Source organism: Oryctolagus cuniculus, chromosome 1 (genome assembly GCF_051225735.1).
Source record: "Oryctolagus cuniculus isolate XC-2025 breed Fujian yellow rabbit chromosome 1, ASM5122573v1, whole genome shotgun sequence".
In the NCBI taxonomy this organism is placed as follows: Eukaryota; Metazoa; Chordata; class Mammalia; order Lagomorpha; family Leporidae; genus Oryctolagus; species Oryctolagus cuniculus.
In genome coordinates this window covers 141,260,361-141,286,722 of record NC_142867.1, presented here as the reverse complement: position 1 = coordinate 141,286,722, position 26,362 = coordinate 141,260,361, and the positions used below count along the sequence as shown (strand labels likewise).

The 26,362-nt window shown below is 47.0% G+C and overlaps 1 protein-coding gene across 15 annotated transcripts in view; it reads right to left on the bottom strand.

Moving 5' to 3' along the window:
* Positions 1 to 26,362, bottom strand: part of CDC14B (cell division cycle 14B) — a 102,613-nt gene that overhangs the window by 7,004 nt on the left and 69,247 nt on the right. For 6 of the 15 annotated variants that reach the window (XM_051818489.3, XM_051818492.3, XM_070049696.2 and 3 more), the window contains exons 7-13: positions 25,937 to 25,999; positions 22,258 to 22,345; positions 21,736 to 21,966; positions 11,592 to 11,730; positions 11,275 to 11,434; positions 10,539 to 10,636; positions 1,507 to 1,623 (exon numbers count right to left, since the gene is read on the bottom strand). In XM_051818489.3, the coding sequence (XP_051674449.3) occupies positions 1,507 to 1,623; positions 10,539 to 10,636; positions 11,275 to 11,434; positions 11,592 to 11,730; positions 21,736 to 21,966; positions 22,258 to 22,345; positions 25,937 to 25,999 (896 nt within the window). Of the gene's footprint in view, positions 1 to 1,506; positions 1,624 to 5,505; positions 5,651 to 10,538; positions 10,637 to 11,274; positions 11,435 to 11,591; positions 11,731 to 21,735; positions 21,967 to 22,257; positions 22,346 to 25,936; positions 26,000 to 26,362 lie in introns of all 15 variants that reach the window. The other 9 variants (XR_011379078.2, XR_016235914.1, XR_011379083.2 and 6 more) reach the window with 3 other exon arrangements.

Below are 26,362 nucleotides of genomic sequence, written 5' to 3'. Positions count from 1 at the left end.
TGGCCCAAGTCCTTGGGCCCCTGAACCCACATGGGAGACCTGGCTCCTGGCTCCTGATCGGCACAGCTCCAGCCGCTGCGGCCAACTGGGGAGTCAACCAGCAGATGGAAGACCCCTCCTCCCGCCTCTCTTTCTTTCTCTGTGTAACTCTTTCAAATAAATAAATAAATCTTTAAAAAAAAAGGGGGGCGGGGTATGAGGGCCGGTGGCATGGCTCACTTGGTTAATCCTCTGCCTATGGTGCGCCGGGCATCCCATATGGGCGCCGGATTCTGACCCGGTTGCTCCTCTTCCAGTCTAGCTCTCTGCTGTGGCCCGGGAGGGCAGTGGAGGATGGCCCAGGTGCTTGGGCCCTGCACCCACATGGGAGACCGGGAGGAAGTACCCAGCTCCTGGCTTTGGATCGGCACAGCCCTGGCCATAGCAGCCATTTGGGGGGTGAACCAACGGAAGGAAGACCCTTCTCTCTGTCTCTCTCACTGTCTAACTCTATCTGTCAAATAAAAAAAAAATTTAAAAAAGGGTATGAATGTATGATACATTCCTAACAAAAAATTTTAAAATCCTAAAATCATGAGTCAGAGCGCATGACAACTCTCTAATGCTTGTGCTCAGTCGTCTCATGCCCAGCTGAGTGTAAGTGTGCAGGAACACCCTACAAAGAAAGGATCGGCAAAGAGAGAAAGGGATAGATCTGACCCACTCCTTACACACACGGCCCAAGGAGCTCCTCTGTGCACCTGCCCCTGGGGCCCGCGGGCCTGAAGCCTCCAAGACACAGGGCGGAGAAATGGAAAAGCAGGAGGGAAACTGCCAGGGATGACTGGATTCTGGGTCTCACTCTTCAGGTGGTGTGTGGCAAACGTCTAGAGATCGGTCGGACCCCGAGTGCAAACACAGGGCTGCCTGGGCTGCCAATGCCACACAGAGATGCACGAAACAGGAGAGGGGGTCCCCACCTTCCACGGCCGATTCCCTCTGCCCTCCAAAGGACCTGCTGTTGGAGTGCCTGGAAACTGAAATGTCCACCCTGGGCTCCTGGTGAGCAGCCAGAGACAACAGGTGAGTCCCTGGCCTCAGCGCATGTTCATCTTCTGGTGCCTTCGGGCATGAGCAGAGAACTCTTAGGTCAAGAAGGCTCTCAACACGGCCACCAGCACACTCCTCTGCTGCACATTCTCCAGCAATTCATTTGCTGGGTGATTGACAGAGAGACCCCTGCTGAGTCCTGACAGAGCTGGGGAAACCCTTAATGAAAACCTCTCAACTCTCCTGTGCCATGCCCTGGAGAATTACGTCTATACAACAGAACAGAGCAAAAGCCTACACTCAAACGCTCCAGACTTTCTCAGATGATGGACAAGGGAAAACACAGCTGGTTAAGTCCTGGTTCCCAGGGACTCTGCCGCCTCCCGTCCGCACGTCCATCTCCAGAAGCAGGAACCAGAGGGTTAAACTGGAAAAGCAACGCCTGGAACGCGTCAGGAGAGTGGGACCTTTTCTCACCTTTTAAAACTGCTTTTCCTTGAAGCAGACCTGGTGGTTCTGTGAGTAATGCCTGCACTGCCAGAAGCGTCAGGTTCAGACGTTTTACAGCTCTGAACACTGGACTGCAGAATTACTCTGGAAACAGTGGGAAAAAACAGGATTACAGTCACCAAAACAACGTCGAACACCCGACAGGGAGGACACTTGAGTGCACACTGCTGGTTGAGAATGTATCAGGCTTTTCCCATCGACATATCTTCCGGGAACACATTTTCACAGCCAGGCCTGGTGAGGGTCACACGGAGACAGCCGGGGTGCTCCATTTTGGGAAATCCCCATACTGAAGGAAACCGCCAGCCTGGTAAAGCTCTGGGCCGCAAAGTACAAGGAGAGCCTCACGTTTCTAGTCATAAAAACAATCCATCGTTAGGGAGCCCCAAGCCCTTAAGAATATGCAGCTAACTCGGGGAACACCTACACCACGTGCACTCCTCAGAACCGACGATATGGGCAATCAGTCGGTATTATTTTCATGAGAGTTACAAAAATGTTAAGTCTGTTCAAGAAAAATTCAAGGTTTGTCTGGATTGTAACCACTTACTAATCTCCAAGAGCCATTTAAAATCAAAGTGAAGCCATTAGAATTTGGAGAAACTTGCCTTAAACTCTCATCAATTTTATGGAACTGACTGATGCCTCATGGGCACAGACAGACTGCCCAGGAGGCCAGTTATCAGAGAGTAAGGAACAGCCTCGGGTAGAGGCACACAGACCACTGCTCATAAACAGAGGTCTCTGGGCTTTCCTGATTAAATGCTTTAGGGAAAACAGGGGGAAAAAATATCCAACTTGTCACATGCTGTTCCTTTCTTGAAGGGATCATCACTGAAAAACAGAGCCACTCACACACATGTTTACAAGCATCAACTGTGACTTATCCTCCCATACTCGGACATAAAGGAGACACGGCCTTCATGAACAAGCAGTTCCATCTCATCCACCTGTGTCACCCCCGTGGTACTTAACAACCAACGCCAGGTCATTAAAATGTAGTAACAAGGAGTAAATCTTGGCACTGTAGTGGTACCCAAACCCAGGACGTCCAGCGTGTAGTAAAATGCTCCCTTCGTCACCAGAAGAGTGGCCAGCTTTACTGTGCCAGTGAAACCTGCAGCTGGGCGAGGCAGAAGGGAAGGGCAGGGGCTGCTGGCCCCTGGGCTAACTCCCTCAGCCAACCCCTGACTGCATGTTTCTCAGCAAGTATGGTCACTGCACACATGGGCTGTCCTAACAGAACAGAGAAAGTATATGCAGACGTGGTCGCTTCTCCTTAAAAGAAGGATTTGCTGAGACGTCTGGTCTGCTGCGGCAAAGTGAGGGGGAACCATTTATTCCTCCCTGTCTGGGATCTGAACGTAGAATTCTGCACCAAACAAACGGCTGATGCACCCCCAGCTCCTCCAGAGACCACAAATGGAGGAAGCAATACTCTTACAAGAATTTGAGGCCAGTGATGGCCAAAAAGTACAGCTGAGCACCACGCTGTAAAATCACTAACAGGAGGAAAAACAAGTGACAGCACATTGCCTACTTGGGGGACCAACGGTCTCACTTGTCAGATTCACCACTAATGGAGGGGCTGGCATTATGGCGCAGCAGGTAAAGCTGCCGCCTGCAGTGCCAAAATCCCATATGAGTCCCGGCTGCTCCACTTCCGATCCAGCTTTCTGCTATGGCCTGGGAAAGCAATAGAACATGGCCCAAGTCCTTGGGACCCTGCACCCAAATGGGAGACCGGAGGAAGCTCCTGAGGCCTGGCTTTGGATCAGCCCAGCACTGGCCATTGCAACCAGCAGATGAAGACCTCTCTCTCTTTGCCTCTGCCTCTAACTCTGCCTTTCAAATAAACAAAATCAATCTTTTTAAAAAAAAATCAGGAGCACTGCTGTAGTGTTCCATTCTTATGCTGATGGGAAGCATCTTTTCAACCTATTTCTTTCTCTGTAAAAATTAGCATAAATTAACGTGAACTAAGTAATCTTATCCACTAATGATATATGCAGAGCTTTGAAACCAAGAGAATGGAAGAAATTCAGAGTGTGTCAATCATACTGGGTAGGCTGCTATGATTCTGCACTAAGAACAGGCAGTCATCACACCTATGGCCTGCGTCAACAAAGGGGAAAAACCCCAGCCACTGCACCTGCAAATCACACTGACAGCCTGATGAGACGCACGCAGCTGACAACAGTGGAACAGTCACCCTTTCATTCCTTGCTGAGCAAACTTCAGCACACGTACTTGTCTCCCTCCTGTCTTTCCGTCAGTCCTACTTATCTCCAGGCTTGGTCACCGTATACTCTTTTGTATCTTTAGGGCCTCAGGACTCCCAGATTTTACATGCAGTGGTATCTGCAGCTTAAGCAAAGTAAACACTGAAAAGCCAAGTCTCATCTACCAAGATACAACACGCCTGAATGCTCCATTCCAAGTAAAGAAGCCATCAGGGCACCTCTGCACTATCTATGCTGTCCCCACTAATAAAAAACTCTCAGGAGAATGGGCCTGGACGCCTCACACAGCAAGGCCAAGGGTTGTTCCGGACGAGCACTCCAGGCACTCCTGGAAATAGTGACAACTCACCAAACAGTGCTCCCTCACCTGCCAGCACAGGTGAACAACGGTGTGCAAGAACAGCCAGCTTCATAAATGAAGCCTGGTTGAAGGAAAGTAATGGGGAGAGGGGGGGGGGGTGCGCACCTGTGGACACTGCTGCACTCTGCCCGCTAGGAAGGTCTCGGCCACCGGGAATACCTGGGGAAGAGTGAATGTCGGCAGAGTACAGCACTCTCAAGTCAGCAAACGTGAAAACTGACTCTTACCAAGAGACAGGAGAAAACCTCAAAGGTGAAATTACATCAGAAGCACAGCGTACGTGAATACGCCGGGATAGGCCTGTGCTACTAAGCCAGTCAAGAATATGCCACGAGTGGGAACACATGAAGCAAGTTTCCCTAACTGAAAAGTGGAATCTGTTCAGTTTTGAAACCTTTCTCAGCCCTAGGAAGGAAAACACTCAATGAAACCACAACGTACCAGAGGTGGATGCAATGGAGTCTTACTTTGGAAGAGTCCCCGGAAGGGACTTCTGCACTCTTTAGTTAGTTCCAAAATCAAGTTGGGGCAAGAGAAGACATTTTTGAAAAATGAGTTAAAGAAAAAGCTTCAGAGGAAAAACAAAAGGACGCAACCTGGATACAGAGCCGGCTCTTTGCCTTTGGTCTCAACTACGATGTTCCGTGGAGTAAGAAGGCACTCATTCTGTGGATGAAAGATCTCAAAAAAGTCACAATGGCCTCTATTCACGTCAAAAGACCTTCTGGTTACTCTGGGGCAAGCGCAAAAGCAGGAGCAGAGCGAGGGCCAAGCAGGGGCACAGATGTGGACAGCACACTCATCTCCCCTGCGCTTCCCCTTCTCAGTGGAACAGCCCTGCCTGTGTCCCCCAGGCGGGAGGAGGGGACTCGGGAGAGCTGCTGTCCAGTGGAAAGCCAGGCTAACACACTGGTCAGTAGCGCCACAAAAGCAAATATTTACTGAGAGCAGAAGATGAGCGGGGAAACTTTTTTTCTTTCTAGAAATGGAGAGGACATACTCAAGGTACACAAAACTAGAGGGCGGTCACTGCCCGACTGACCAAGCTAACTGAACGTCTTCTACAGTGAAGAGAAATTGCTCCAGTGTCTTTACTTATAAACTGCTATTTCACAACGTCTGCCAAAAGCAAGCACAGATAAAAACAAGGTAAGCTGCCTTCAATATCCCTTCTGTGAAAGAAACAATGAGGCCTCCCCTCCCCGCCACCAACCCATTCACGGCAAAGTTTCAGAAAAAGAACCTTAGAAAATAGGCAAACCAACAAAGCCAAGAGAGCCGCCAGGGGAGGGACATGCACCGGGGAGGACCACGTGGGAAACCAGGAGAGAGCGGCGGGAGGGGCACGAACGGGACACTTACACAGCAGCTCTCTGCAAGGGGTCCTCAAGGCTACTGTGTTCTGAAACCATCGAGACAGAACAGCAGGACGGGAAGAATGTAGTCACACACAATCCACCAGATGACAACACTACACAGTGCAGAGGTCAGCACAGCTAGGGGACATCTGGAAAGGGGTGAAGGGGAAAGAAGAGACGTTCAAATCGGGAAGCCAAAATAAACAACGCACCAAACACACCAATAAAGCCCCAGATGAGTATCACACACCCTAAAAGGCCCAGAGCGGGGAGCTGGGATGCAAGGGGGCAGGGAAGCCAGGACCAGGCTTTGCCACTTATGCGGAGACAAAGGATTCATATTTAGGAACAAAAGGTTGGGCTCGATCTCTAGGTGGACACTGCCCCTTGTTAGTTAAACCTGCCGATTCTGAACTCAGTCATCGGTGGCTGGCATTCTTCAGAGAGCACAAGATACACAGGCGAAACTCAACCAAACCATGGAGAAAAAAGAGGCAAAATCAAACTACCAACGAAACCCAACCAACCAGAAAGCCCTAGACTAGACTAATGAACAAGAGCACAGGAGGCAGAGCTACGCCGGAACGGGCCCAGCAGAGCTAAGCTGCTCTCACTGCCGTGGAGGGACACTTCAACCCCGGGAGCACACTGTGCATTCTGCCAACACGGCCCATGCTGGCACCCACGCCACACCAAGTGAGCAACGGTCCACTTAGGTGCCCTCCACACCTATCTTCCCTGAGCTGGTTTTCTCATTTTTCTCACATTAATCCCCTGGCCTGGGTGCTGGCAGTGAGGGACGACAGCCCGCTCCCATGGAAGGGTGGCAGCTCCCTCCAAACACTGCCCTTCCAAATGGCCTCCTGTTCCACCCATGACCACATACCAAAGGCTCTGTGGGGCACCTGGTGCGGGGAAAGCACGGGCCAATCAGGTAGGAAGTGACTGTCGGGGTGCCCTCAGCATCATCGACATCATTAACAGCTACGTGCCAGGGGTCCTGCCCAGGACAAAGGGATTACACCAAAGGCTGGGCCCAAAATAAAAACCCAGCCTCACCCTGCAAGTCACACTCACGCTATCTCCGCACTGTGTGTGTTCCTCTAGTGAAGCTCACGGCATGAGAATTCTTTCTAGCTGCTGACTCACACACGCACCCCTACTGCGCTAGCTACAGAGGGGACCGAAGGGTTTTTCCAGGCTAACTGTATTTCTCTGCTTACTTAATCCCACATAAGATGCAACTGCAATCTTTGTAAGGCATTTTATTTAACATTAAGGCATTTTCTTTAACAATCAGCATGCACAAAGACAGGCCTCCGGCTCAAGTCAGAAAACCTACCAGATCAGTTTCAGCACAGGGAAGAGACCTGCCCTCAAGTCCTGGAAATGAGCCCAGTGTCACGGTGCTGCGTGACCTACAGCCTCCATGGAACACGGGATCGGGGGGGCTCTCAGAAAAAATGGCCACATCACAACTTCTGACAACTTAAACTCTCCCAAAATACTGACCGCTGATAAAAGAGGAAGCAGTAGTTGGAACAGCATTTTAACAACTACAGCTTTCTCCTGAGAAATCACCAGTGCTCACGTATTTCACTAACTTGTATTCTCATCTGACCAAGCAACCGGTCTCAAAGCAAAGTAACTTGCCCATGGCAACGGGTGAGTCAGCGACTGAATACATGGGAGGCCAGGGACTGAGTTTACGATTGAATTTAGATTTGATTTAAAATTTAGGTTTCCCAACCAAAGCTGCTGTCGCACACGGCTGGGGACCTCACATGGACTTCCTGTTCTGAGGCCACAAAAGCTACAAACCAAAAAGGGTAGGTACAGGGACAACCAAAGTGGTGTTAAAAAGGCCAGGACCAAGATTTGCTGTGACGCATCGAAAAGCCCACATATAATTAACAGCTTGGAGAAATTTAGTGTTTCGCTTTCTTCTTTAGAAACGTGGCCTAGAAATCTGTTAGCTGTGTAACGTGGAGAGGGGACGGTTTTGAGGCGATTCTCTTGTTTTTAGAATTGCCATTATGAAACGGATCCTGGGTAACTTGATGTTGTAAGCCTTTGCCATTTCACTTGATTTAACATAGTGCCCGGTATAGGCAACGCTGGAGCAGAACCAGGAAACTGAACCAATGCTGGCCTGGGAGCCATCTCCCTCACCCCGCCATGGTCTTAGGGTCTTCAGCTTCTTTCCCTTGACCAACAAGAATCCCTTCTGGGCCAGCGCTGTGGCTCAATAGGCTAATCCTCCGCCTGCGGTGCCGGCACCATGGTTCTAGTCCCGGTCGGGGCGTCAGATTCTGTCCTGGTTGCCCCTCTTCCAGGCCAGCTCTCTGCTGTGGCCCGGGAGTGCAGTGGAGGATGGCCCAAGTGCTTGGGCCCTGCACCTGCATGGGAGACCAGGAGAAGCACCTGGCTCCTGATCAGTGTGATGCGCCAGCCGCGGCAGCCATTGGAAGGTGAACCAACGGCAAAAGGAAGACCATTCTCTCTGCCTCTCTCTCTCACTGTCCACTCTGCCTGTCAAAAAAAAAAAAAAAAAAAAAAAAAAAAAAATCCCTTCTGACATTCATCTCAGCGAACCTCATCAATCCTGGCAAATAGAACCCTACAGAGGCTTTGTCATCTGGTGCTGGTAGTATGTAAAACTGGCATCTTTGTTGTTTTCTGCTACCACACTTATGGCTGGGAGAGACTTGTTCTGGGGTATCTTTTTTTTTTTTTTTTTTTTTTGGACAGGCAGAGTGGACAGTGAGAGAGAGAGAAAGGTCTTCCTTTTGCCGTTGGTTCACCCTCCAATGGCCGCCGCGGCTGGCGCGCTGCGACTGGCACACCGCGCTGATCCGATGGCAGGAGCCAGGCGCTTCTCCTGGTCTCCCATGGGGTGCAGGGCCCAAGCACTTGGGCCATCCTCCACTGCACTCTCTGGCCAGAGCAGAGAGCTGGCCTGGAAGAGGGGCAACCGGGACAGAATCCGGCACCCTGACCGGGACTAGAACCCGGTGTGGCGGTGCCGCAAGGCGGAGGATTAGCCTAGTGAGCCGCGGCACCGGCCTGGGGTCTCAATTTTCCTGGAAAAGGGGAGCAGGTTGTGATCTGAACTCTTCAGAAACCACATTCCAGAAGGCACCAGTCTCTGAGGGGCACCGAGGAGATGCTCCAGCAGCCTACTTAACACGACCTTTTCACTACGCAGAATTTCCGTCCCCTGGACCTAATGCGGCAATAAAACACTGACGTGGATGCGGGTTCTCGAGATGAAACAGTGGGGCACAAGCTACAAGCAACCCACAAAGCATCCATTTTGTGGGCTTGTAAGCTGAGGGGTGGTCCCTGCCCCCGCAGTAACTGCAACATGGGGGAACTTTCCAGACACGCAGCACCTCAGGCCCGGCCCGCCTGCGTGGCCGCGGCTCCCCCAGGTGGCTCAAAGGCAGAGTGGAGGCTGAGCACTGTTCCAGGCTCGTCAGGGCAGGAGATCCCTTCAGGACGATCAGCTGGAGGCACGCGGTAGGCAGAAGCAGACCCACTGAAACGTCTTACACCAGGCTGGGGCCATCCGCCCTGCCAAGCCAACAGCAGGCAGGACTCCCCAGCTGATGATTTTAATGGCCCACGAATGATGCTGACAATATCCAAATAGCCCTCAAAAAGAAAAAAAAAATTCCCCACCCCTGACTTAGATGAAGACTTTTAACAAAATCCAAATGCAAATGGCATCTGGAGTTAAAATACGTTACACCATGTTTTCATGCAGACTAAATTATACAAAAGGTACCATTTGTAAAGCAGTCTATAAATGCCTAAAGTCGACAGTGATGCCCTAACTTCACGTGGCACCTGATCCTCTGTGCCGGGTGGTTTAAGTACCTATGAGGACACATTCTTTGTGTATGTCCACTTCATTACTTTAGATTAGAAGGACACAACCTGTGGGGAACCAATTTTAGTTTAAAGGAAAGCCTGGTCTGCCTACATCTGGGATGTGCCATTACCATAACAAGACACTCACTGCCTTCCTCTCTCCACCTCCCTCCAAACAGGCAGGAAATGTGACTCCCACAGGAAAAGGGAGGCTCCCTGGAGTGGCACAGGTAGAACCAGCTCCTGAAGCTTGGCTTGGATTGCACGGCCCATGAACCTTGACTCTAAGCACTTTCTAACAATTCTGGACATTCCATGAAGTTGAATCCAACCTAACACCACACAAGAAACCATCTGCAATCGGAACATTACTATAACACACACACACACACACACACACACACACACACACAGATGTGAGTAAGCCATCATGTCACAGCTGACTAAATGCTACGGTATCAAAACAAATGCTCTGGGGTTGGCACCGGACTTGGCAGTTAAAGGCACCAGTTAGGATGCCCTCAGCCCGTACCAGAGTATCTGGTTCTATACCTGCCCCTGCAGCTCCACTCTTCATTCCAGCTTCCTGCCAATGCAGACCCTGGGAAGCAGAGGTGATGATGCGAGTAACTGGGTCCCTGCCATTCATGTGGGCAAACTGTGTTAAGTTCCTGGTCCTGGCCACTGTGGGCATTGGGGGAATCAATCAGTGGATGGGAGCGCTCTTTCAGTCTGGCTGTCTCTCAAATGAATAAATAACTTTTTAACATTAAGAGAAAATCCCAAATGATCTGTAATGTGGTAGTGAGTTGAACAGAACTGACAGCTGTAGTAGCCATGGGCAAGTCTGCTGTTCTGAACTTTACATCCGCTGTCACTGTCACTCCCCTGAGGCTAGCCCATGCTGCCCATCCATGGAGAAAAGCACTGTTAATATTGCTTGCCCACGGATAAAGGCTCCTGAGGTTACCCCAAGAGCACGTAAATAAACCTAGGATGGCTGGGAGAAACACCCTTGGGTTTTCAAATAACAAAGAAATTAACTGCAAAGTGGCACAATGGACATGCAAATTCAGAGAGAAATGCATGGGGCAAAGCGTTCGCCAGGAAACCCCCCCACACCACACAGCACCATCACCCCACAGAGGGAACCGGACTCACGTGAGGGGGACAGCCTTTGCTTTTGATTGTCTTCTGCTTTTCAGAACCCGAAGTCTATCACCTTGTGTCACGCCATTCATTTCGTCGTCATCACTGTACTGTGTAAGTAAAAAAACACTGAGCTAATGGTTTAAGTTGCACTAGGAATGCAGTCAAGCGCAGCAGATAGACACAAACCCTTACTGCTACACACCCCCAAGTTTCTGCTGAGCTTCCTGCAACATGGAGCTACAGGTCCCATTTTGAGATGACCAAAGTGGACCTGCACAGAGAGACGAGACCCCAGCAGCCTCCTGTCATACACTGAAGAGGCACCATGGGTTTTCATGGGTAAGAACGTTCTTGTTACGATTTCCCCAGGTACTTACCACCACTTAACTGAGTACTGCTACTCCCTAAATCCCTAAACTCCACGTGGAAACTAATGAGCTGTCGTGATGAGAAAAGGGATAGGGGCAGAGCAGTACTAGGTCCATCTAAAGAGCTCCCTTCACCGTCCTCTCTCCCACCTGTGCCTGGTAAGTAAGAGATACCTTCGGTTTTATGGACACTTATCCTTCCGTTAACTGATTTGACTATGATGTTCCCAGAGAGGGCCGTACATATAAAAGGCTGTGTGACGATAATCCCTCAAAACGCGCTTTATTGTTTTCACCTACAATTTTCTGCATGCCCTACAAGGTTCTCAACAGCATTTAAAGCAATAACAACAGCGCGATGAGGGTGGTTCCATTACCGGTTCTGCTTCCTGCTTGTCTCGGTTCTCGACCCCATTTATTGAGATGTCATCGACACCAGAAAGGAGTCTGGAGAGCGAGGTTCTGTGTTGTCCATTCTCCTGCCCCCGTAACTTTTGTCGGAAATAGTCCCCTTCCAGCCACAGGCTTGCTTGTTTCCTAGAGCGTTTAAATGACAACAAAACACAGCTTTCCAGAAAGACACATCAATAACCTAACCTCTTCCTATTGGACAAGCAGATGTCACTGGAGACTAACAAAATTCCACTTGCTGTCAGTTTCCAGGGGAGACCACAAGAGCTTTCCAGCTACTTACATCACCAGAAACTGCTGCTGAGGCCCAATCACCGAGCCGGGCCTACAGATTCGGACCCACGCGATGGTCTCGGCTGCTGTCATCCTGTAATGCTTCATGATGTAGCAGGCTATCAGGGTGCCTGTTCGACCGAGGCCAGCTAGGGAAAGAGACAAATCAGTGACACCTAGTCTCATGTACCCCACGATTCTGTTGGCTTCCTATGACAGTGCTTTCCCTCAAAATACTACTCAGTCAGCTGCGTACTAACATGAGCTAGAGAAAAACACTGGTGGACTGATCTTACCACCCCTGGGATTCTGATTTACCACTCAGCAGCACAGCTGGGATGCAGAGATTCTCAAATCCCCCTGATGATTCTATGTACAGCCAAGGTTAAGAATCATTTTCTGGGGGCCGGAGCTGTGGTGAAGCGGGTAAATCTGCCACCTGCAGTGTCAGTATCCCATATGGGCACTGGTTCAAGACCTGGCTGCCTACTTACGATCCAGCTCTCTGCTGTGGCCTGGGAAAGCAGTGGAAGATGGCCCAAGTCCTTGGGCCCCTGCACCGGGCCCCTGCACCCATATGGGAGACCCGGAAGAAGCTCCTGGCTCCTGATCAGTGCAGCTCCGGCCATGGAGGCCATCTGGGGGGGAATCAGCGGATGGAAGACCTCTCTCTCTGTCTCTCCTTCTCTCTCTGTGTAACTGTGACTTTCAAATAAATAAGTAAATTAAAAATAATAATAAAAAGCGTCGTTTTCTGAACAGTGGTGCTCAGGTAAGGGGGGAAGGTTTTCTGTCCTGGGTGTTGTTGATGGTATCACCATCTTTCCCAAAGCGAAGGCTTGAAAGCTTCACTTAACTCCCATACCCAACAAAAGCTTCTACTCTGGCTTGATACCTAGTTCCACTCTTACATATACCGCATCAGTCCGCTGTTTCTCCTAAACAGATCATCTTCCATGTCAACGTGGAAGATATCTGGAGATAGCAGTGTGAACTGGTGACCCCCTCAGTAGGCACAGGCTCTCTGCAATGTAGCTGTGCCTCAACCAATCAGCTGAAGGTCTGCACGACAGAAAGACCAACCTGCCGGGGCCGGGGAATTCTCCAGGACACGATCTTGGGATTTCTTCTGCAACATCCACAGATCGGCTACCCCACGCTGTGGGTTTTGGACTCTCCAGGCTTCATATTCACAGAGCCAGCACCTCAATCTCCTGCATCTCTAACTGCTCTCTTGATTTTACTTCTCCGGCTAACTCTAACAGAGATCAGGATCACAGCACAGGGCACTGCTCTAACACACTCATAAAGGAGGAGAGTAAAAATTGAAATTGTTGAGTTAGAAGAATTCTCAAGGCCCTTGTTAAGAAAAGGAATTGTCTTGAGAAAAGCTGTTGGAAGGAGTTATCTGTGTGGATGTGAAAAGTGATTCTGATTCAATGTCAGCCAGAAATCAATAATAAACTAAAAAGGGTGATTCTGGAGCAGACTTGACTAAGCCTAGTGGTTAAGTAGCCTACATTCTACACCAGAGTGCCTGGGTTCAATTCCCAGCTCTAACTCCTTACTCTCTGCTCCCTGCTAGTGGACTCACAAAGAGGCAGTAACGATGGTCCAAGTAATTGGGTAACTGGCACCCACACAGGAGACCTGAATTGAGTTCCCAGTTCCTGGCTTTGGCCATGGCCCAGCCCCAACTGGGGCATCTGGTGAGTGAGCCCTGGGATGTAAACTCTCTGCCTCTCAAATAACTGGAAGAAAAGGAAGGCAGGAAGCAGGAGGGTGGGAATCCTGGATCCCTTTGGATAACTCAGCATAGTAGACTTGTAAAGAAAATACTGAAGGTACAGCCTGGTTTCTCCTTACTGATCATAATAAAACAGAAGAGCAGAGAGATGAACTGAATAAGGAACCAGGAGGTAGATTCAGAAAATTCTCAGCCTGTACATACTAGACAAAATGAGAAGGTACACCCTGGAGGGAATATCGAAGATGTGGCTGGATAATGTTCCGTGGAGATTACCCAAGGATTTAATCACCTGTCTCAGCAGCGGTGGCCAGACAGAGATGGGATTACACCAGCAGACACACTACTAGTTTGGACTAAAGGGGACAGATGACACGAAATAAAGGCCCACCGCCACCAACACCCAGAGCACACAGGCCAAGACACTGCATTGAAGCTGCAAGGTGCACCTAAGGAGGTGGGGTGCACAAACCAGAATGTCACGGACTACAGTGCAACTCCCAGTGCGATTGTCTCTGGAGACAGGGCACTTACAAAGGCAAAGCCTAAGCAAGGTTGTAAGGATGCATCCTGTTCCAACAGCCCCTATAAAACGAGGCAGACACACGCAGAGGAAGAGCCGCAGCATGACAGCAGCAGAGCAGGTATCGGGAAGCAAGGGAGGCCTCACCAGTAACCGCCTTCTACTGGACCCAGATCTTGGACCTCCCACCTCCAGAACGGACTGTGAGAAATGCATTTCTGCCATTTAAGCCATCGTGCTGTATTCTGCTACACAGCCCCAACAGATTAACACACTGCCTAATGAATCTCTATTTTCACAGCACAATCCAATTTTCATACGGTCATCATCTTTCTTCTCGGAAGAAAGCTCTAATCACATGAAATCTTCTTGTAATTGGTCATCAATCTATTTCAGGGTTACTCAGCCTCAGCAGTACTGAGTGACATTTCTGGATGATTAGTTGTTGCAGGGACTGTCCTGGGCATTGTAAGATGTTCTGTAGCACCTTTGGCCTCTCCCCACTACTACTACCTGTACCCAGACATGCTGAACTGTGAAAATAAGAAAATGTCACTGGGGCCGGCACTGCGTCGTAGCAGGTTAAGCCTCTCCATGAGATGCCAGCAACCCATATGGGTGCTCATTTGAGACCCAGCTGGTCTACTTCCGATCCAGCTCCCTGCTAATGTGCTTAGGAAAGCAGTGGAAGATGGCCCAAGTGCTTGGACCTCTGCACCCATGTGGGAGACCTGCAAGAAGCTCCTGGCTTCAGCATGGCCCAGCCCTGACCACTGCAGCCATTTGGGGAGGGAACCAGCAGATAAAAAATTCTCTCTGTCTCTGTCTCTCCATTTCTCTCTCTGTAACTCTGCCTTTAAAATAAATTTTGAAGAAAAAAAAAAAAAGGAATAAAATGTCCTATGGGGCAAGAGGCTAAAAGTACACTGGATAAGAATAATATTAACCACTTATTGCAGTAAGAATTTTTAAAAGGGGTGGGTGTTTGGCAAATCAGAATGCTGCCTGGGACAGTCACATTTCAGATCAGAGTGCCTGGGCAGCTTCCTGCTAGGGTGCACCCTGGGAGGTGACGGCTCGAACACTTGGCTCTGCGCTAAACATCTGGGAGATGTGGATGGAGCTCTGGGCTCCTGGCTTTACCCTGGCCCAGCCCTGCCTGTTGTGGGGATTGGGAGAGTGAATCAGAGGACAGGAGATGTCTGCCTTTCAAACGAATAAAAAATAGGCAATTTTTTTTTTTTTTTTTGACAGGCAGAGTGGACAGTGAGAGAGAGAGACAGAGAGAAAGGTCTTCCTTTTGCCGTTGGTTCACCCTCCAATGGCCGCCGCGGCCGGCGCGCTGCGGCCGGCGCACCGCGCTGATCCGATGGCAGGAGCCAGGAGCCAGGTGCTTTTCCTCGTCTCCCATGGGGTGCAGGGCCCAAGCACCTGGGCCATCCTCCACTGCACTCCCTGGCCACAGCAGAGGGCTGGCCTGGAAGAGGGGCAACCGGGACAGAATCCGGCGCCCCGACCGGGACTAGAACCCGGTGTGCCGGCGCCGCTAGGCGGAGGATTAGCCTAGTGAGCCGCGGCGCCGGCCAAAATAGGCAATTTTTAAAAACAGAAGGATGTCATATGCTGGATTTTATTTTTTATTTATTTGAGAGACAGAGAGACAGGGAGGTATCTCCTGTCCATTAGCTCGCTGCTGAAATGTTCACAATAGCCAGATCAGGGCCAAGCCAAAGCTATGAGCACAGTGAGCACAGAACTCAACCCAGGTCTACCACGTGAATGGCCAGGGACACAAGCACTTTTATGGAAGAGTCACCTGCTGCCTCTCAGGGAGTGCTCAGCCAGAATCTGGAATGGAAAGCAGAGCCAGGGCTCAAACTCAAGTATTCCCATACCAGATGTGATATATGAAGTGGCGGCTTAACCCTCTGGGACAAACGGCCACTCTAGATTTGGTTTTTAAATCGAGGTAAAATACGTGTAACAAAATTCACCACTTTTATCACTTTTGTTCATGCATCATTTTCCTGACTTCATTTAATGGCTCTCTGAGTTCTTTTTTAGCTCACTGAATATTTTTAAAGTATTTTTAAAAGATTTATTTATTTGAAAGGCAGAGTTACACAAAGAGAAAGGGAGAGAGGGAAGAAAGAGAGGAGGGAGAGGGAAAGAGAATATCTTCCACCTGTTTGTTCACTTTCCAAGTGGCCACAAGGACCAGGCAAAAGCCAGGAGCTTCTTCCAGGTCTCCCACGTGGGTCCAAGCACTTGGGCCAACCTCGGCTTCTTTCCCAGGCACATTAACAGGGAGCAGGATTGGAAGTTAAGCAGCCAGGACTTGAACTGGCATCCGTATGAGATGCTAGTGTTGCAGAGGGCAGCTTTACTTGATAATTTAAAAAGACAGTTAATTTAAATATTCTACTGAACTCAGAGACCTATGTTTTACTACAGTGAGTTCTGGGAAATCATTTCAACCATTTTATATGTGTACAGTTCAGGAACATTAAATAATTCAAGTTGCTGTGCAAACATTAGCACTACCAACCTCCGAAAGACACTTCATCTTTCAGAACTAGAACTCTGTACCCATTGAACAAGAAGTCACCAACCCTGCCTCCCCTCAGCCCTTGGCAGCCTCTGTCCTACTTTTTTGAATGAGATTACTCTGTGCGCCCGATGTGAGTGAACTCACACAATGCACCTGACCTTGCCCAACCAGCTGACTTCTATTGGTTTTATGTCTCCAAGGTTCATGTTCATTGTTTTTAAGGCTGCATAATATTCCATTGTAAACATGTCGATCACATTTTGTTTATTCCTTCAATTGCTGAGTGACCCTCGTTGCTGCTACTTTCTGGCTACTGGAAATAATGCTGCTATAAATACGATGTACAAATATCTGTTCATATCCCTGTTGCTAATTCCTTTGGAGATAAACCCAGAAGAGGGATTACTGGATCATGGGATAGTTCTATTTTTAGTTTTTTGAGACACTCACATGCATCTTCTTACATTCCCACCAGCGCAGACAAGGGTTTCAATTTCTGCACATCCGGGCTAGTACTTGCTTTCTGTTTTGTTTTAGACAATAGCCATCCTAGTGAGTATGAGTGGCAGTTCACTGAGGCTGTGATTTGCTTTTCTCCAGATACTGGTGATGCAGAGCAATTTCTCACAGGGTTACCGGCCATGCCACTTGAGCACCTTTTTCAGAGGATATTTACTGAGGAATGTTTCCATTTCTGAATTGGATTATTTTCTGTTGTTGAATGGTAGGTGTTCTAACCAAATATTCCAGGTGTTACTATCTTACCAGATACATGATTTGCAAATGCTTTCTCCCATTCCATGGTTTGTCTTTTTATTCTGTTTGTGTCTTTTCATGTAAAAAAGCTTGAAATTATAATACAGTTTGTCTTATATTATTGTCTGTGCCTTTTGTGTCTATCCAAAAATCATTGCCAAATAAAATGTCTTGAAGCTTTTCAATAATGTGTCCTAAGAGCTTTGTGATTTCAGGTCTGACATTCTGATCTCTGGCCCATTTTGAATTAATTTTTGTACTCTGTGTTACATAAGGGTTCAATTTCATTCTTTTTCATGTAGATATCCAGTTTTCCCAGCAGTATTTTTTGAAAGACTGTTCTTTCCCATTGAATGAATTTGGCACCATCATTGAAAACCATGTGACCATATACATGAGGACTTCTTTCTGGGATCTATTCTAAGCACCACTGATCTATTTATCTATCTTTGATTGAGGTAGCTTTGTTCTAAATTTTGAAATTGGGAAGTACGAGACTTCCAACCTTGTTCTTTTTCAAGATTGTTTTGGTTATTCAGCATACGATGAGATTCCACGTGAATTATGGGATGAATTTTTCTATTACACAAAACGCTAGGTCTCCCATATGGGAACTAAAGACAAGGTACTTAGGTCATCATCTGCTGCTTTCCCAGGCACACTAGAAGGAAGCTGGATTGGAATAAGAGCAGTCCAGACCCACAGCAGCACTCTGACAGGGGATGATGGGGCTGCAAGTGGTGGCTAACCCACTGTGCCACAAAACTGGCCCCTAGAACTTCTAATTCTATGCTGAACAAAGGTCACAGCACTAGGCGTTCTTGCCTGCTGCCTGTTCTTAGACGAAAAGGTTTCCTTCCTTTTTTTTTTTTTTAAGGTTTATTTTATTTATTTGAAAGAGTTACAGAGAGAGGTAGAGACAGAGAGAGAGAGGTCTTGCATCCCCTGGTTCACTCCCCAGATGGCCACCTCAGCCAGAGCTGAGCCAGTCTGAAGCCAGGAGCCAGGAGCTTCTTCCAGGTCTCCTCTGCCAGTGCTGGCCTCATACAACGAGGGAGTTAAGTGTTCTCTTCCAATTTAGGGGAAAAGTCCGCAAAGAAGTGATGTTGCTTCTTCGAGTGTTTGGTAGCATTCCCTGTGGTGCCATCAGGTTTGGAGGTTTTGGATTCACTCATGACTCATGACTCCATCTCCTAACTAGTTGAAGAGCGAGTCCCATTTTCTATTTCTCTGTGGTTCAGTCTTGGCAGGTTTTGTGTTTCTAGGAATTTGTCCACTTCATCTATACCACCCAGATTGTGTCCTAAATTTGCTTTCAGGCTTCTACTGTCCTTTCCATGTCTGTAGAATCAGTAGTAACAACTTTTTCCCTTTTTAAATTTTAGTACTATGACTTTTTTTTTTTTTTGACAGGCAGAGTGGACAGTGAGAAAGAGACAGAGAGAAAGGTCTTCCTTTGACGTTGGTTCACCCCACCATGGCCGCTGCAGCCGGCGCACCGCACTGAAGCCAGGAGCCAGGTGCTTCTCCTGGTCTCCCATGGGGTGCAGGGCCCAAGCACTTGGGCCATCCTCCACTGCACTCCCGGGCCACAGCAGAGAGCTGGCCTGGAAGAGGAGCAACCGGGACATAATCCGGCGCCCCGACTGGGACTAGAACCCAGGGTGCCGGCCTAGTAATATGACTCTTTACATCAATCTAGCTAAAATGGTCGTCAATTTTGTTAATTAACTTGAAAAACCAATCAGTGACTCCTGTTAACCTTTCCAGTGTATTTCCACTCTCCGTTTTAGAATTTACAGGAACGCACCACACGCTATCGTACATTCCAGTGGTCTCAGCCTTTAGCTGTCTTGTCTCTCCTCATGATCTTCATTTCTGCTAGTTACTATGCAAGGTCCTTTCTTTCCACTTCAACGTGAGGCATTTCTTGCAGGATAAGCCTAGTGGTAACACATTGCCTCAGTGTTTGATTACCTGGAACTGTCTTAGTTTCATCTTTATTTTTGAAGGAGTTTTTCTACATGCAGGATTATTGGTTGGAAAGCGTTTTTGTTTATTTGAGAGGCAGAGGCACAGACAGAGAAAGGGAGAGAGAGAGAAAGAAAGGTTTTTCACCTGCTGGCTCACTTCTCAAATGGCTCCAACAGCCGGAGCTGGGCCAATCCAAAACTAGGAGCCAGGAGCTTCTCCCGGGTCTCCCATGCAGGTGCAGGGGCTCAAGCTCCTGGGCAATCTTCCACTGCTTTCCCAGGCCATAAGCAGAGAACTGGATCAGAAGAGGAGCAGCCAGGACAAGAACCATACGGCGTCCCATATGGGACGCCAGTGCCACAGGTGGAGGCCTAGCCTACTATGCTGGAAGGTGTTTTTATAATTCAACTGTTTGAATATATCAGGTACCTCTCCTCTGGCTCTCATAGTTGCTGATTTAAAAAATCTGCCCGTAAGTTTAGTAGTTATCCCTTGTATACTCTAAGTTACTTGTATATTGCAGCTTTCTAAATTGTGTCTGCCTTTGGACAGTCTGATTATAATGTAACTCCCTGTAGGTCTCTGAGTTTATCCTGCTTAGCTTGCCGACCTTCTTAGACATTTACATCCATGACTGTCATCGAGTTTCAGAAGTTTTCAGTCAAGTAACCTCTCTGCTGCCTTCTCTCTCTTCTCTTTCTGGGACTCCCATTATCCTTATGTCGGTCTCCTTGGCTTTATCTTAGAGATTCCTTAGATGCTGCACAGTTCACTTCATTTCACTTGAATCTCAGAGCTGATAATTTTTAATAGCATTATCATCACTTCTGTTGATTCTTCTGTATCTTCAAATCTGCTCTGGAATTCCTTCAACGAATTTTTGTTTCACTTACTTAATTTTCAGAATTTATTTTTCATTCACTTTTGTGTTTTCTTTCAATTGCTATTTTCATTTTGTTCATTCAACATGTCCATCAACTTGAGTCCTAGCTCCACTCTGGATTCCAGGTTCCTGCTAATTTGTATCCTGGGAGGCAGTGGCAATGGCTTAAGTACCTGGGTCTCTGCCATTCACACTGGGGAGACCTGGATTGAGCACTGGGCTCCTGGCTTCATCCTGGCTATTAAGGGAATTCAGGGAATGAACCAGATGGAGAAGATCTCTCTGTCTCTAACTGTCTCTCTGCCTTACCAACAAATGTAAAAATAAATATACAAAATAAAAGACCCTTTCTAAAAATTAAGTATTTGTCTGGGGGCCGGCGCTGTGGTGCAGTAGGTTAACTGTTTGCCTGCGGTGCCGGCATCCCATATGGATACTGGTCCTCTTCCAGTCCAGCTCTCTGCTGTGGCCTGGGAAAACAGTGTAAGATGACCCAAATGCTTGGGCCCCTGCACCCACATGGGAGACCAGGAGGAAGCACCTGGCTCCTGTTTCGGATCGGCGTAGCTCCAGCCGTTGTGGCCATTTGGGGAGTGAACCAATGGAAGGAAGACCTTTGTCTCTGTTTCTCCCTGTCTGTAACTCAACCTCTCAAATAAATAAATAAATATTAAAAAAAATATTTCTCTAGTAAGTAGAAAACATCTGGTTCTTCACAGAAACAATTTCTGTTGATCTATTTCCCACCCCCTCATTAAATAGGCTCTTTCCTGATTCTTTGTATGTCCTGTGGTTTTTTTCACTGAAAACCAAATATTTTAACTATAGTTATATTTGGAATTACAAATATAGTTCAAACTCTGGAAATCAGTCTCATCATTCCCCATAATTCACTGTCTTTGTTTTTTCAATGTTAAATTTTTCTTAACAATAATATATTTCTCTCTCTTTTAAGATTTATTTATTTATATGAAAGTCAGAGTTACAGACAGAGAGGGAGAGACCATCCATTGGTTCACTCCTCAGATACCCACAATGGCCAGGACTGGGCCAGGCCAAAGCCAGGAGCCAGGAGCTTCTTCCAGGTCTCCCGCATAGGTAGCAGGGGCCCAAACACGTGGGCCATCTTCCACTGCTTTTCCCAGGTAATTAGCAGGGAGCAGGATTGAAAGTGGAACAGCTGGGACACAAATTAGGGTCCAAATGGGATGCCAGCATCATGCTTGGCAGCTATACCCGCTATACCACAATACCAGCCCTATTTCTTTTCTTTATTAACTATGTAACAAGAGGAGAAAAACTACATCAATCCAAGTGCATTCCTACAGTATTACTGCATAGTGATTCACTGATAAAATATGAATTAGTTAATAAAATATTAAGTAATCTGTTGTAACTGCTGCAAACAGAAACTCATTAGAAAACAGTCTCCACAGAGATAATTTTTAGTCTGCTCAACTCTCTGGTGCTTTCTAGAAATGATCATACAGTGGCTGCCCAAGAGACAGCTGATGAATGAGTGAATGCATTTCAACGTGAAGCCTTTATACTATGGTTACTTATGAAAAAACTCAACATACTACACTTTTCACATGAAATTCAGGTTTTTAAAAACATTCGTTTAAAAGTAAAGGCAGTTCCAAGCGTCCTGGTGAAACAATTTGTTTCTATACCTGCATTCCACATGTCCACCATTTTTTAACCAACACTAGAAACATACCTTTACAATGAACTGCAATGGCGCCCTCGGCATTTTCACAAATATCCAGAAATTCTTTGACAATGGTGTCGGTAGGGGTGCTGCCATCCGCAAAGAAAAGGTCATGGTGATCGAACCCGGCATCTGTAAAGCGCTTAGCATCGTACATCTTTTTATTCAGGCGAATAATGGTAGTGACATTGTGATTCTTGAAATAGGGAATGTAAGTCTCAGGAGAATGTTGGTGGTAACCTGTATAAAGAAATGCACCACTTGTAAAACGCATAAAGAAAACAACAAGTAACAGTTATACCTATAATTGGGCGGAAACATCAGAGTGGGGACTGAAAACCAATTTGATGGTAACTGCTTAAAAAAAACATAAAAAAACAAAAAAAGTTAAAATCCAGGATGAATGGTAAACAAAAATGATCAAGGATATTTAAATAGTTAATACTTCATCAAGTTCGTTCTAACTCTCTTTCTAAAGAAAAATACAGAATGGACACTTTCAATAAGAAGACTCAACACAGTTTTTCCTACCACTTTCAAGCCTGGATCTTGCGTGAGGTCCACAGAAGGCAATAAATCGGTCTGGTATTATCCAATTAAAGTCTCCATTTTCTGCTTTCTGCAGAGAGAAAACCAGCACAATTCATTTTTAGAGGCAACCTTCTCCCCCACCTCCTTTCTCAATACTCAGTCTCTGAAGGTCTTTGAAACCATTTGTCTTAGCAGAAGGCTGTTTATAAACAACCATGAGACGGGAATCTAAAATTCACCCTGCTCTGTGTATTCCCAGGGAACAGTTAGGTAACTGAATAGTGTTTCTTTGCTAGGGTAGTCAGACCTTGGAAAATAGAGCTAACTGCTGCCATCCAAAACACAGTATGTACTTGGCTTTTGATCCAAAGTCATTTGATTACCTGAATAAATTCTCATCTGCCGTTGTACTTTCCTTAAGAGGGACTTGTAAAACTTCCCTCTTTTCCTAAATTTACTGATTCCTTAAATAAGGAGAAAAACCTTACCATTTGTTTCTGTTTTTTCAATACACCTTTCCTTCATTTTTCTATTTAATAAGAAAGCAATCAAATTTCAGTAAACCAACCAGGAAGTTAAAAATTACAAGTATACTGAGAACAGAGTATGTCACCACAAAGAAAATTAGTGTAAACTGATATGTAAAACACGTTACTTCCTGTTACGCTAACTCAGTCATTTGGATTGAGTTACCACTACAAAAGCCCTAATAAGAGAAACATCTCTTAACGAAATGGATAAGGAAACAGAACATACTTGATGGTGGAGGAAGAGACAACCAGTGTGTGAGGGGCAGACAGATCAGCTTGGCATTGAGGTACTTAGATGTATATTCAAAACGAGTAAGAAATAAATAGTCTATGAACATCTACATGGTCGGTCTAAGCAGGGAACCCAAAACCAAATTCAGATAAGATAGGAAAAAAATGGACATTCTGTAATCAATGAAATATACTAATTTCAAATTTTAAAATAGACCAGTGGTCTGTGCCTACCCTACCTCTGTGTCTCAATGCCCTTTCAGTAAAGGTTAAAAAAAAAATAGAGTGGTGTCCTTGCTCCTCCCCCATCCTCAGTGCCCCCATTTTTCACAGCAGTGAAAGGGAAGCAATCCAGTTCCTGTATTACTCCTTAGCACCAAAAGGCACCCCTTCTGCCACAGAGAACAAACGCCAATTAGTGTTCTCAGTAGTTTTGCTTACCTACATGAGAAAGTATATTTTACTTCAAATCTTTATTTTCAAAACACAAGGGCAAAAGAAGTTATTTGGTAGCAAAAGATGGCCCAAGTGCTTGACCCCTGCTACCCACAGAAGTAGGGTACCCAGATGAAGTTCTTTTTTTTTTTTTTTTTTGACAGGCAGAGTGGACAGTGAGAGAGAGAGACAGAGAGAGAAAGGTCTTCCTTTGCTGTTGGTTCACCCTCCAATGGCCGCCGCTGCAGCCGGCGCACCGCGCTGATCCGATGGCAGGAGCCAGGAGCCAGGTGCTTTTCCTGGTCTCCCATGGGGTGCAGGGCCCAAGCACCTGGGCCATCCTCCACTGCACTCCCTGGCCATAGCAGAGAGCTGGCCTGGAAGAGGGGCAACCGGGACAGAATCCGGTGCCCCAACCGGGACTAGAACCCGGTGTGCCGGCGCCGCAAGGTGGAGGATTAGCCTATTGAGCCACGGCGCCGGCTTAACCAGATGAAGTTCTATCTAGGCTTCGACCTGGCCAAGGTCCAGCCATCGCAGTCACTTGGGGAGAGAACCAGCAGGTGGAAGATCCTTCTCTTTCTCTCTTAGTCTTTCCCTCTCTCTGTGTAACTCTTTCAAAGAAATAAATGAATGAATAAATAAATAAAACTATCTGTGCCTGAAAAATGCCATTAACATAGTACCTAAGTCATTATCTATGTGGAGCATAGAACACAGAATCAAGTATCTTCTTTTTCACAAACATACTGTATTAGAAAGACACCCGTGGTTTTAAAGGCCTGAACTCTCTCAGTGGATGGACAGGGCTGACCCCGGGATCCTGGCTCCTCAGATGGCCAGAAAACGAAGACTCACAAAGTATTCCACAGCCCCCCAGGGCACAGAACACAAGCTGGTTCAGGGACTGGCAGGGTCTCCTACTGCAGGCCGTAAGAGGCTTTTGTGGGTCTTCTGCAGGAGCTAAGAATATTCTTTTCTGATAAATCAAAGCTGTTGGTAGCCATCCTGATCACCATGGAGGGGACTAGCCTAGAACCAACGTTGGCTCCAGTCCAGGTCCTCTAAGTGGTTGGGCACCTGAATGTGGTCATGCTGGAAGTCACACCTGCCCCAGGGCTTTTCATTTATGAAGTCCAGTAAGTTTCCTTTTTAAATTTAAGCCATTTGTGTTTACTTTTATAACATAAAACTAGGATTTTTTTTTAAAGATTTTATTTATTTGAAAGGCAGAGTTACAGAGAGAGGGACAGACAGAGAGAGTCTTTCATATGCTGGTTTACTCCCCAAATAGCCACAATGGCTGGAGCTGGGCTGATCTAAAGGCAAGAGCTTCTTCCAGGTCTCCCATATGGATGCAGGGGCCCAAACACTTGAGCCATCTTCCACTGCTTTCCCAGGCCATAACAGAGAGCTGGATTGGAAGAGCAGCAGCAGTGCCTATATGGGATGCCAGTGCCACAGGCGGAAGCTTAGCCCACTATGCCACAGAACTGGCCCCAAAAGGATATGATAGTTCCCCAAGGTAATTAACAAGATGATTTAACAACTACTGATGGGGCCAGTGCTGTGGCGTGGCAGGTAAAGCCACTACCTGCAGTGCTGGCTTCACACAGCAGTACTGGTTCAGCTTTGGCTGCTCCACTTGCAATCCAGCTCTCTGCTGTGGCCTGGGAAAGCAGTAGAAAACAGCTCCAGTCCTTGGGCCCCTACACCTGCGTGGTAGACCCCAGAGAATGCTCCTGGCTTTGGATCGGCCCAGATCTGGCCATTGCGGCCATCTGCGGAGTAAACCAGCAGCTGGAAGACCTCTCTCTTCTCTCTCTTGCCTCAGCTTCTCCAATAAATAATCTTAAAACAAAACACAACACAACTACTGATGTACTAAATGCCATCTATCCCTATGCTAAAAAATTTACAAACTCAACCACCTTGTGGAAATCAATAAATACCAACAGACAAAACCAACAGGAAAAATATACGGTGCACACTCATTTACCACGCATCAAATGCAGGAATCACCACAAAGTGCTGGGACTGCTGAAACAGGGAAATGAAATGAAGACTGAACTTTTTTACCCTACACACGTCTCAACTGTTTGACATTTCTGTCTTTGAAAGGTAAGGATATTACTTCCATAAGTACAGTGAATGAAGAAAATCGTTAAAATGGGAAGAGAAAGAGGAATTCTGGTCAGTGAGGACAGACTCTGAGTTCTAAGATTAGTAGGTACGGAGGACTGATGTAGACAGTGTGTATGAGAAATCTACTGAGTAGATCTTCAGTGTTCTTGATACAGGCCCAAAAAGGTGACCATGTGGGGTGACAGGCACCTTAATCAGCTTGACTGGTAGTAATTCCACAATTACATGTGTATCAAAGCATTAGTCTGTACTCCCTTAGATATACACAATAGCTATCTGCCAATCACACCTCAAAGTTAGGGGGGAAAGAGTTCGAACCTTTATTCTGGAAGACTTACTTCATAGTGCTCATATTCATCAAGGTTAAATGTGTTGAAATCAAGGAAGCCATACTGCATTGCCTAAAATCCAAAAGAAAGCTATTAAGAACAAAGACGGGAATAAGCCATATTTTAACACTCTAGAAAAATATGTCTATATTTAAATTACTTTACACTAAAATAGTCTCAAAGGAAGTAGACTGTACCTTTTAGGTGCTTCATTATCTGGAAATCAGGTCTAACAGTATTTCATGAGACTTGATTTTTAATCTGAACTCCGAAGTCCTCTTATCCATACCTAGTTAATTCATCATGCCTCCAAAGTAATCCTACAGTACTACATCACCACCCACCCTTGGCTGAAGATTCAGAAGTTTAAGACTCAAGTACGATGCACAACACAATGGTCTCTAAATAAGTAATAAAGAGGAACAAAACCATGGG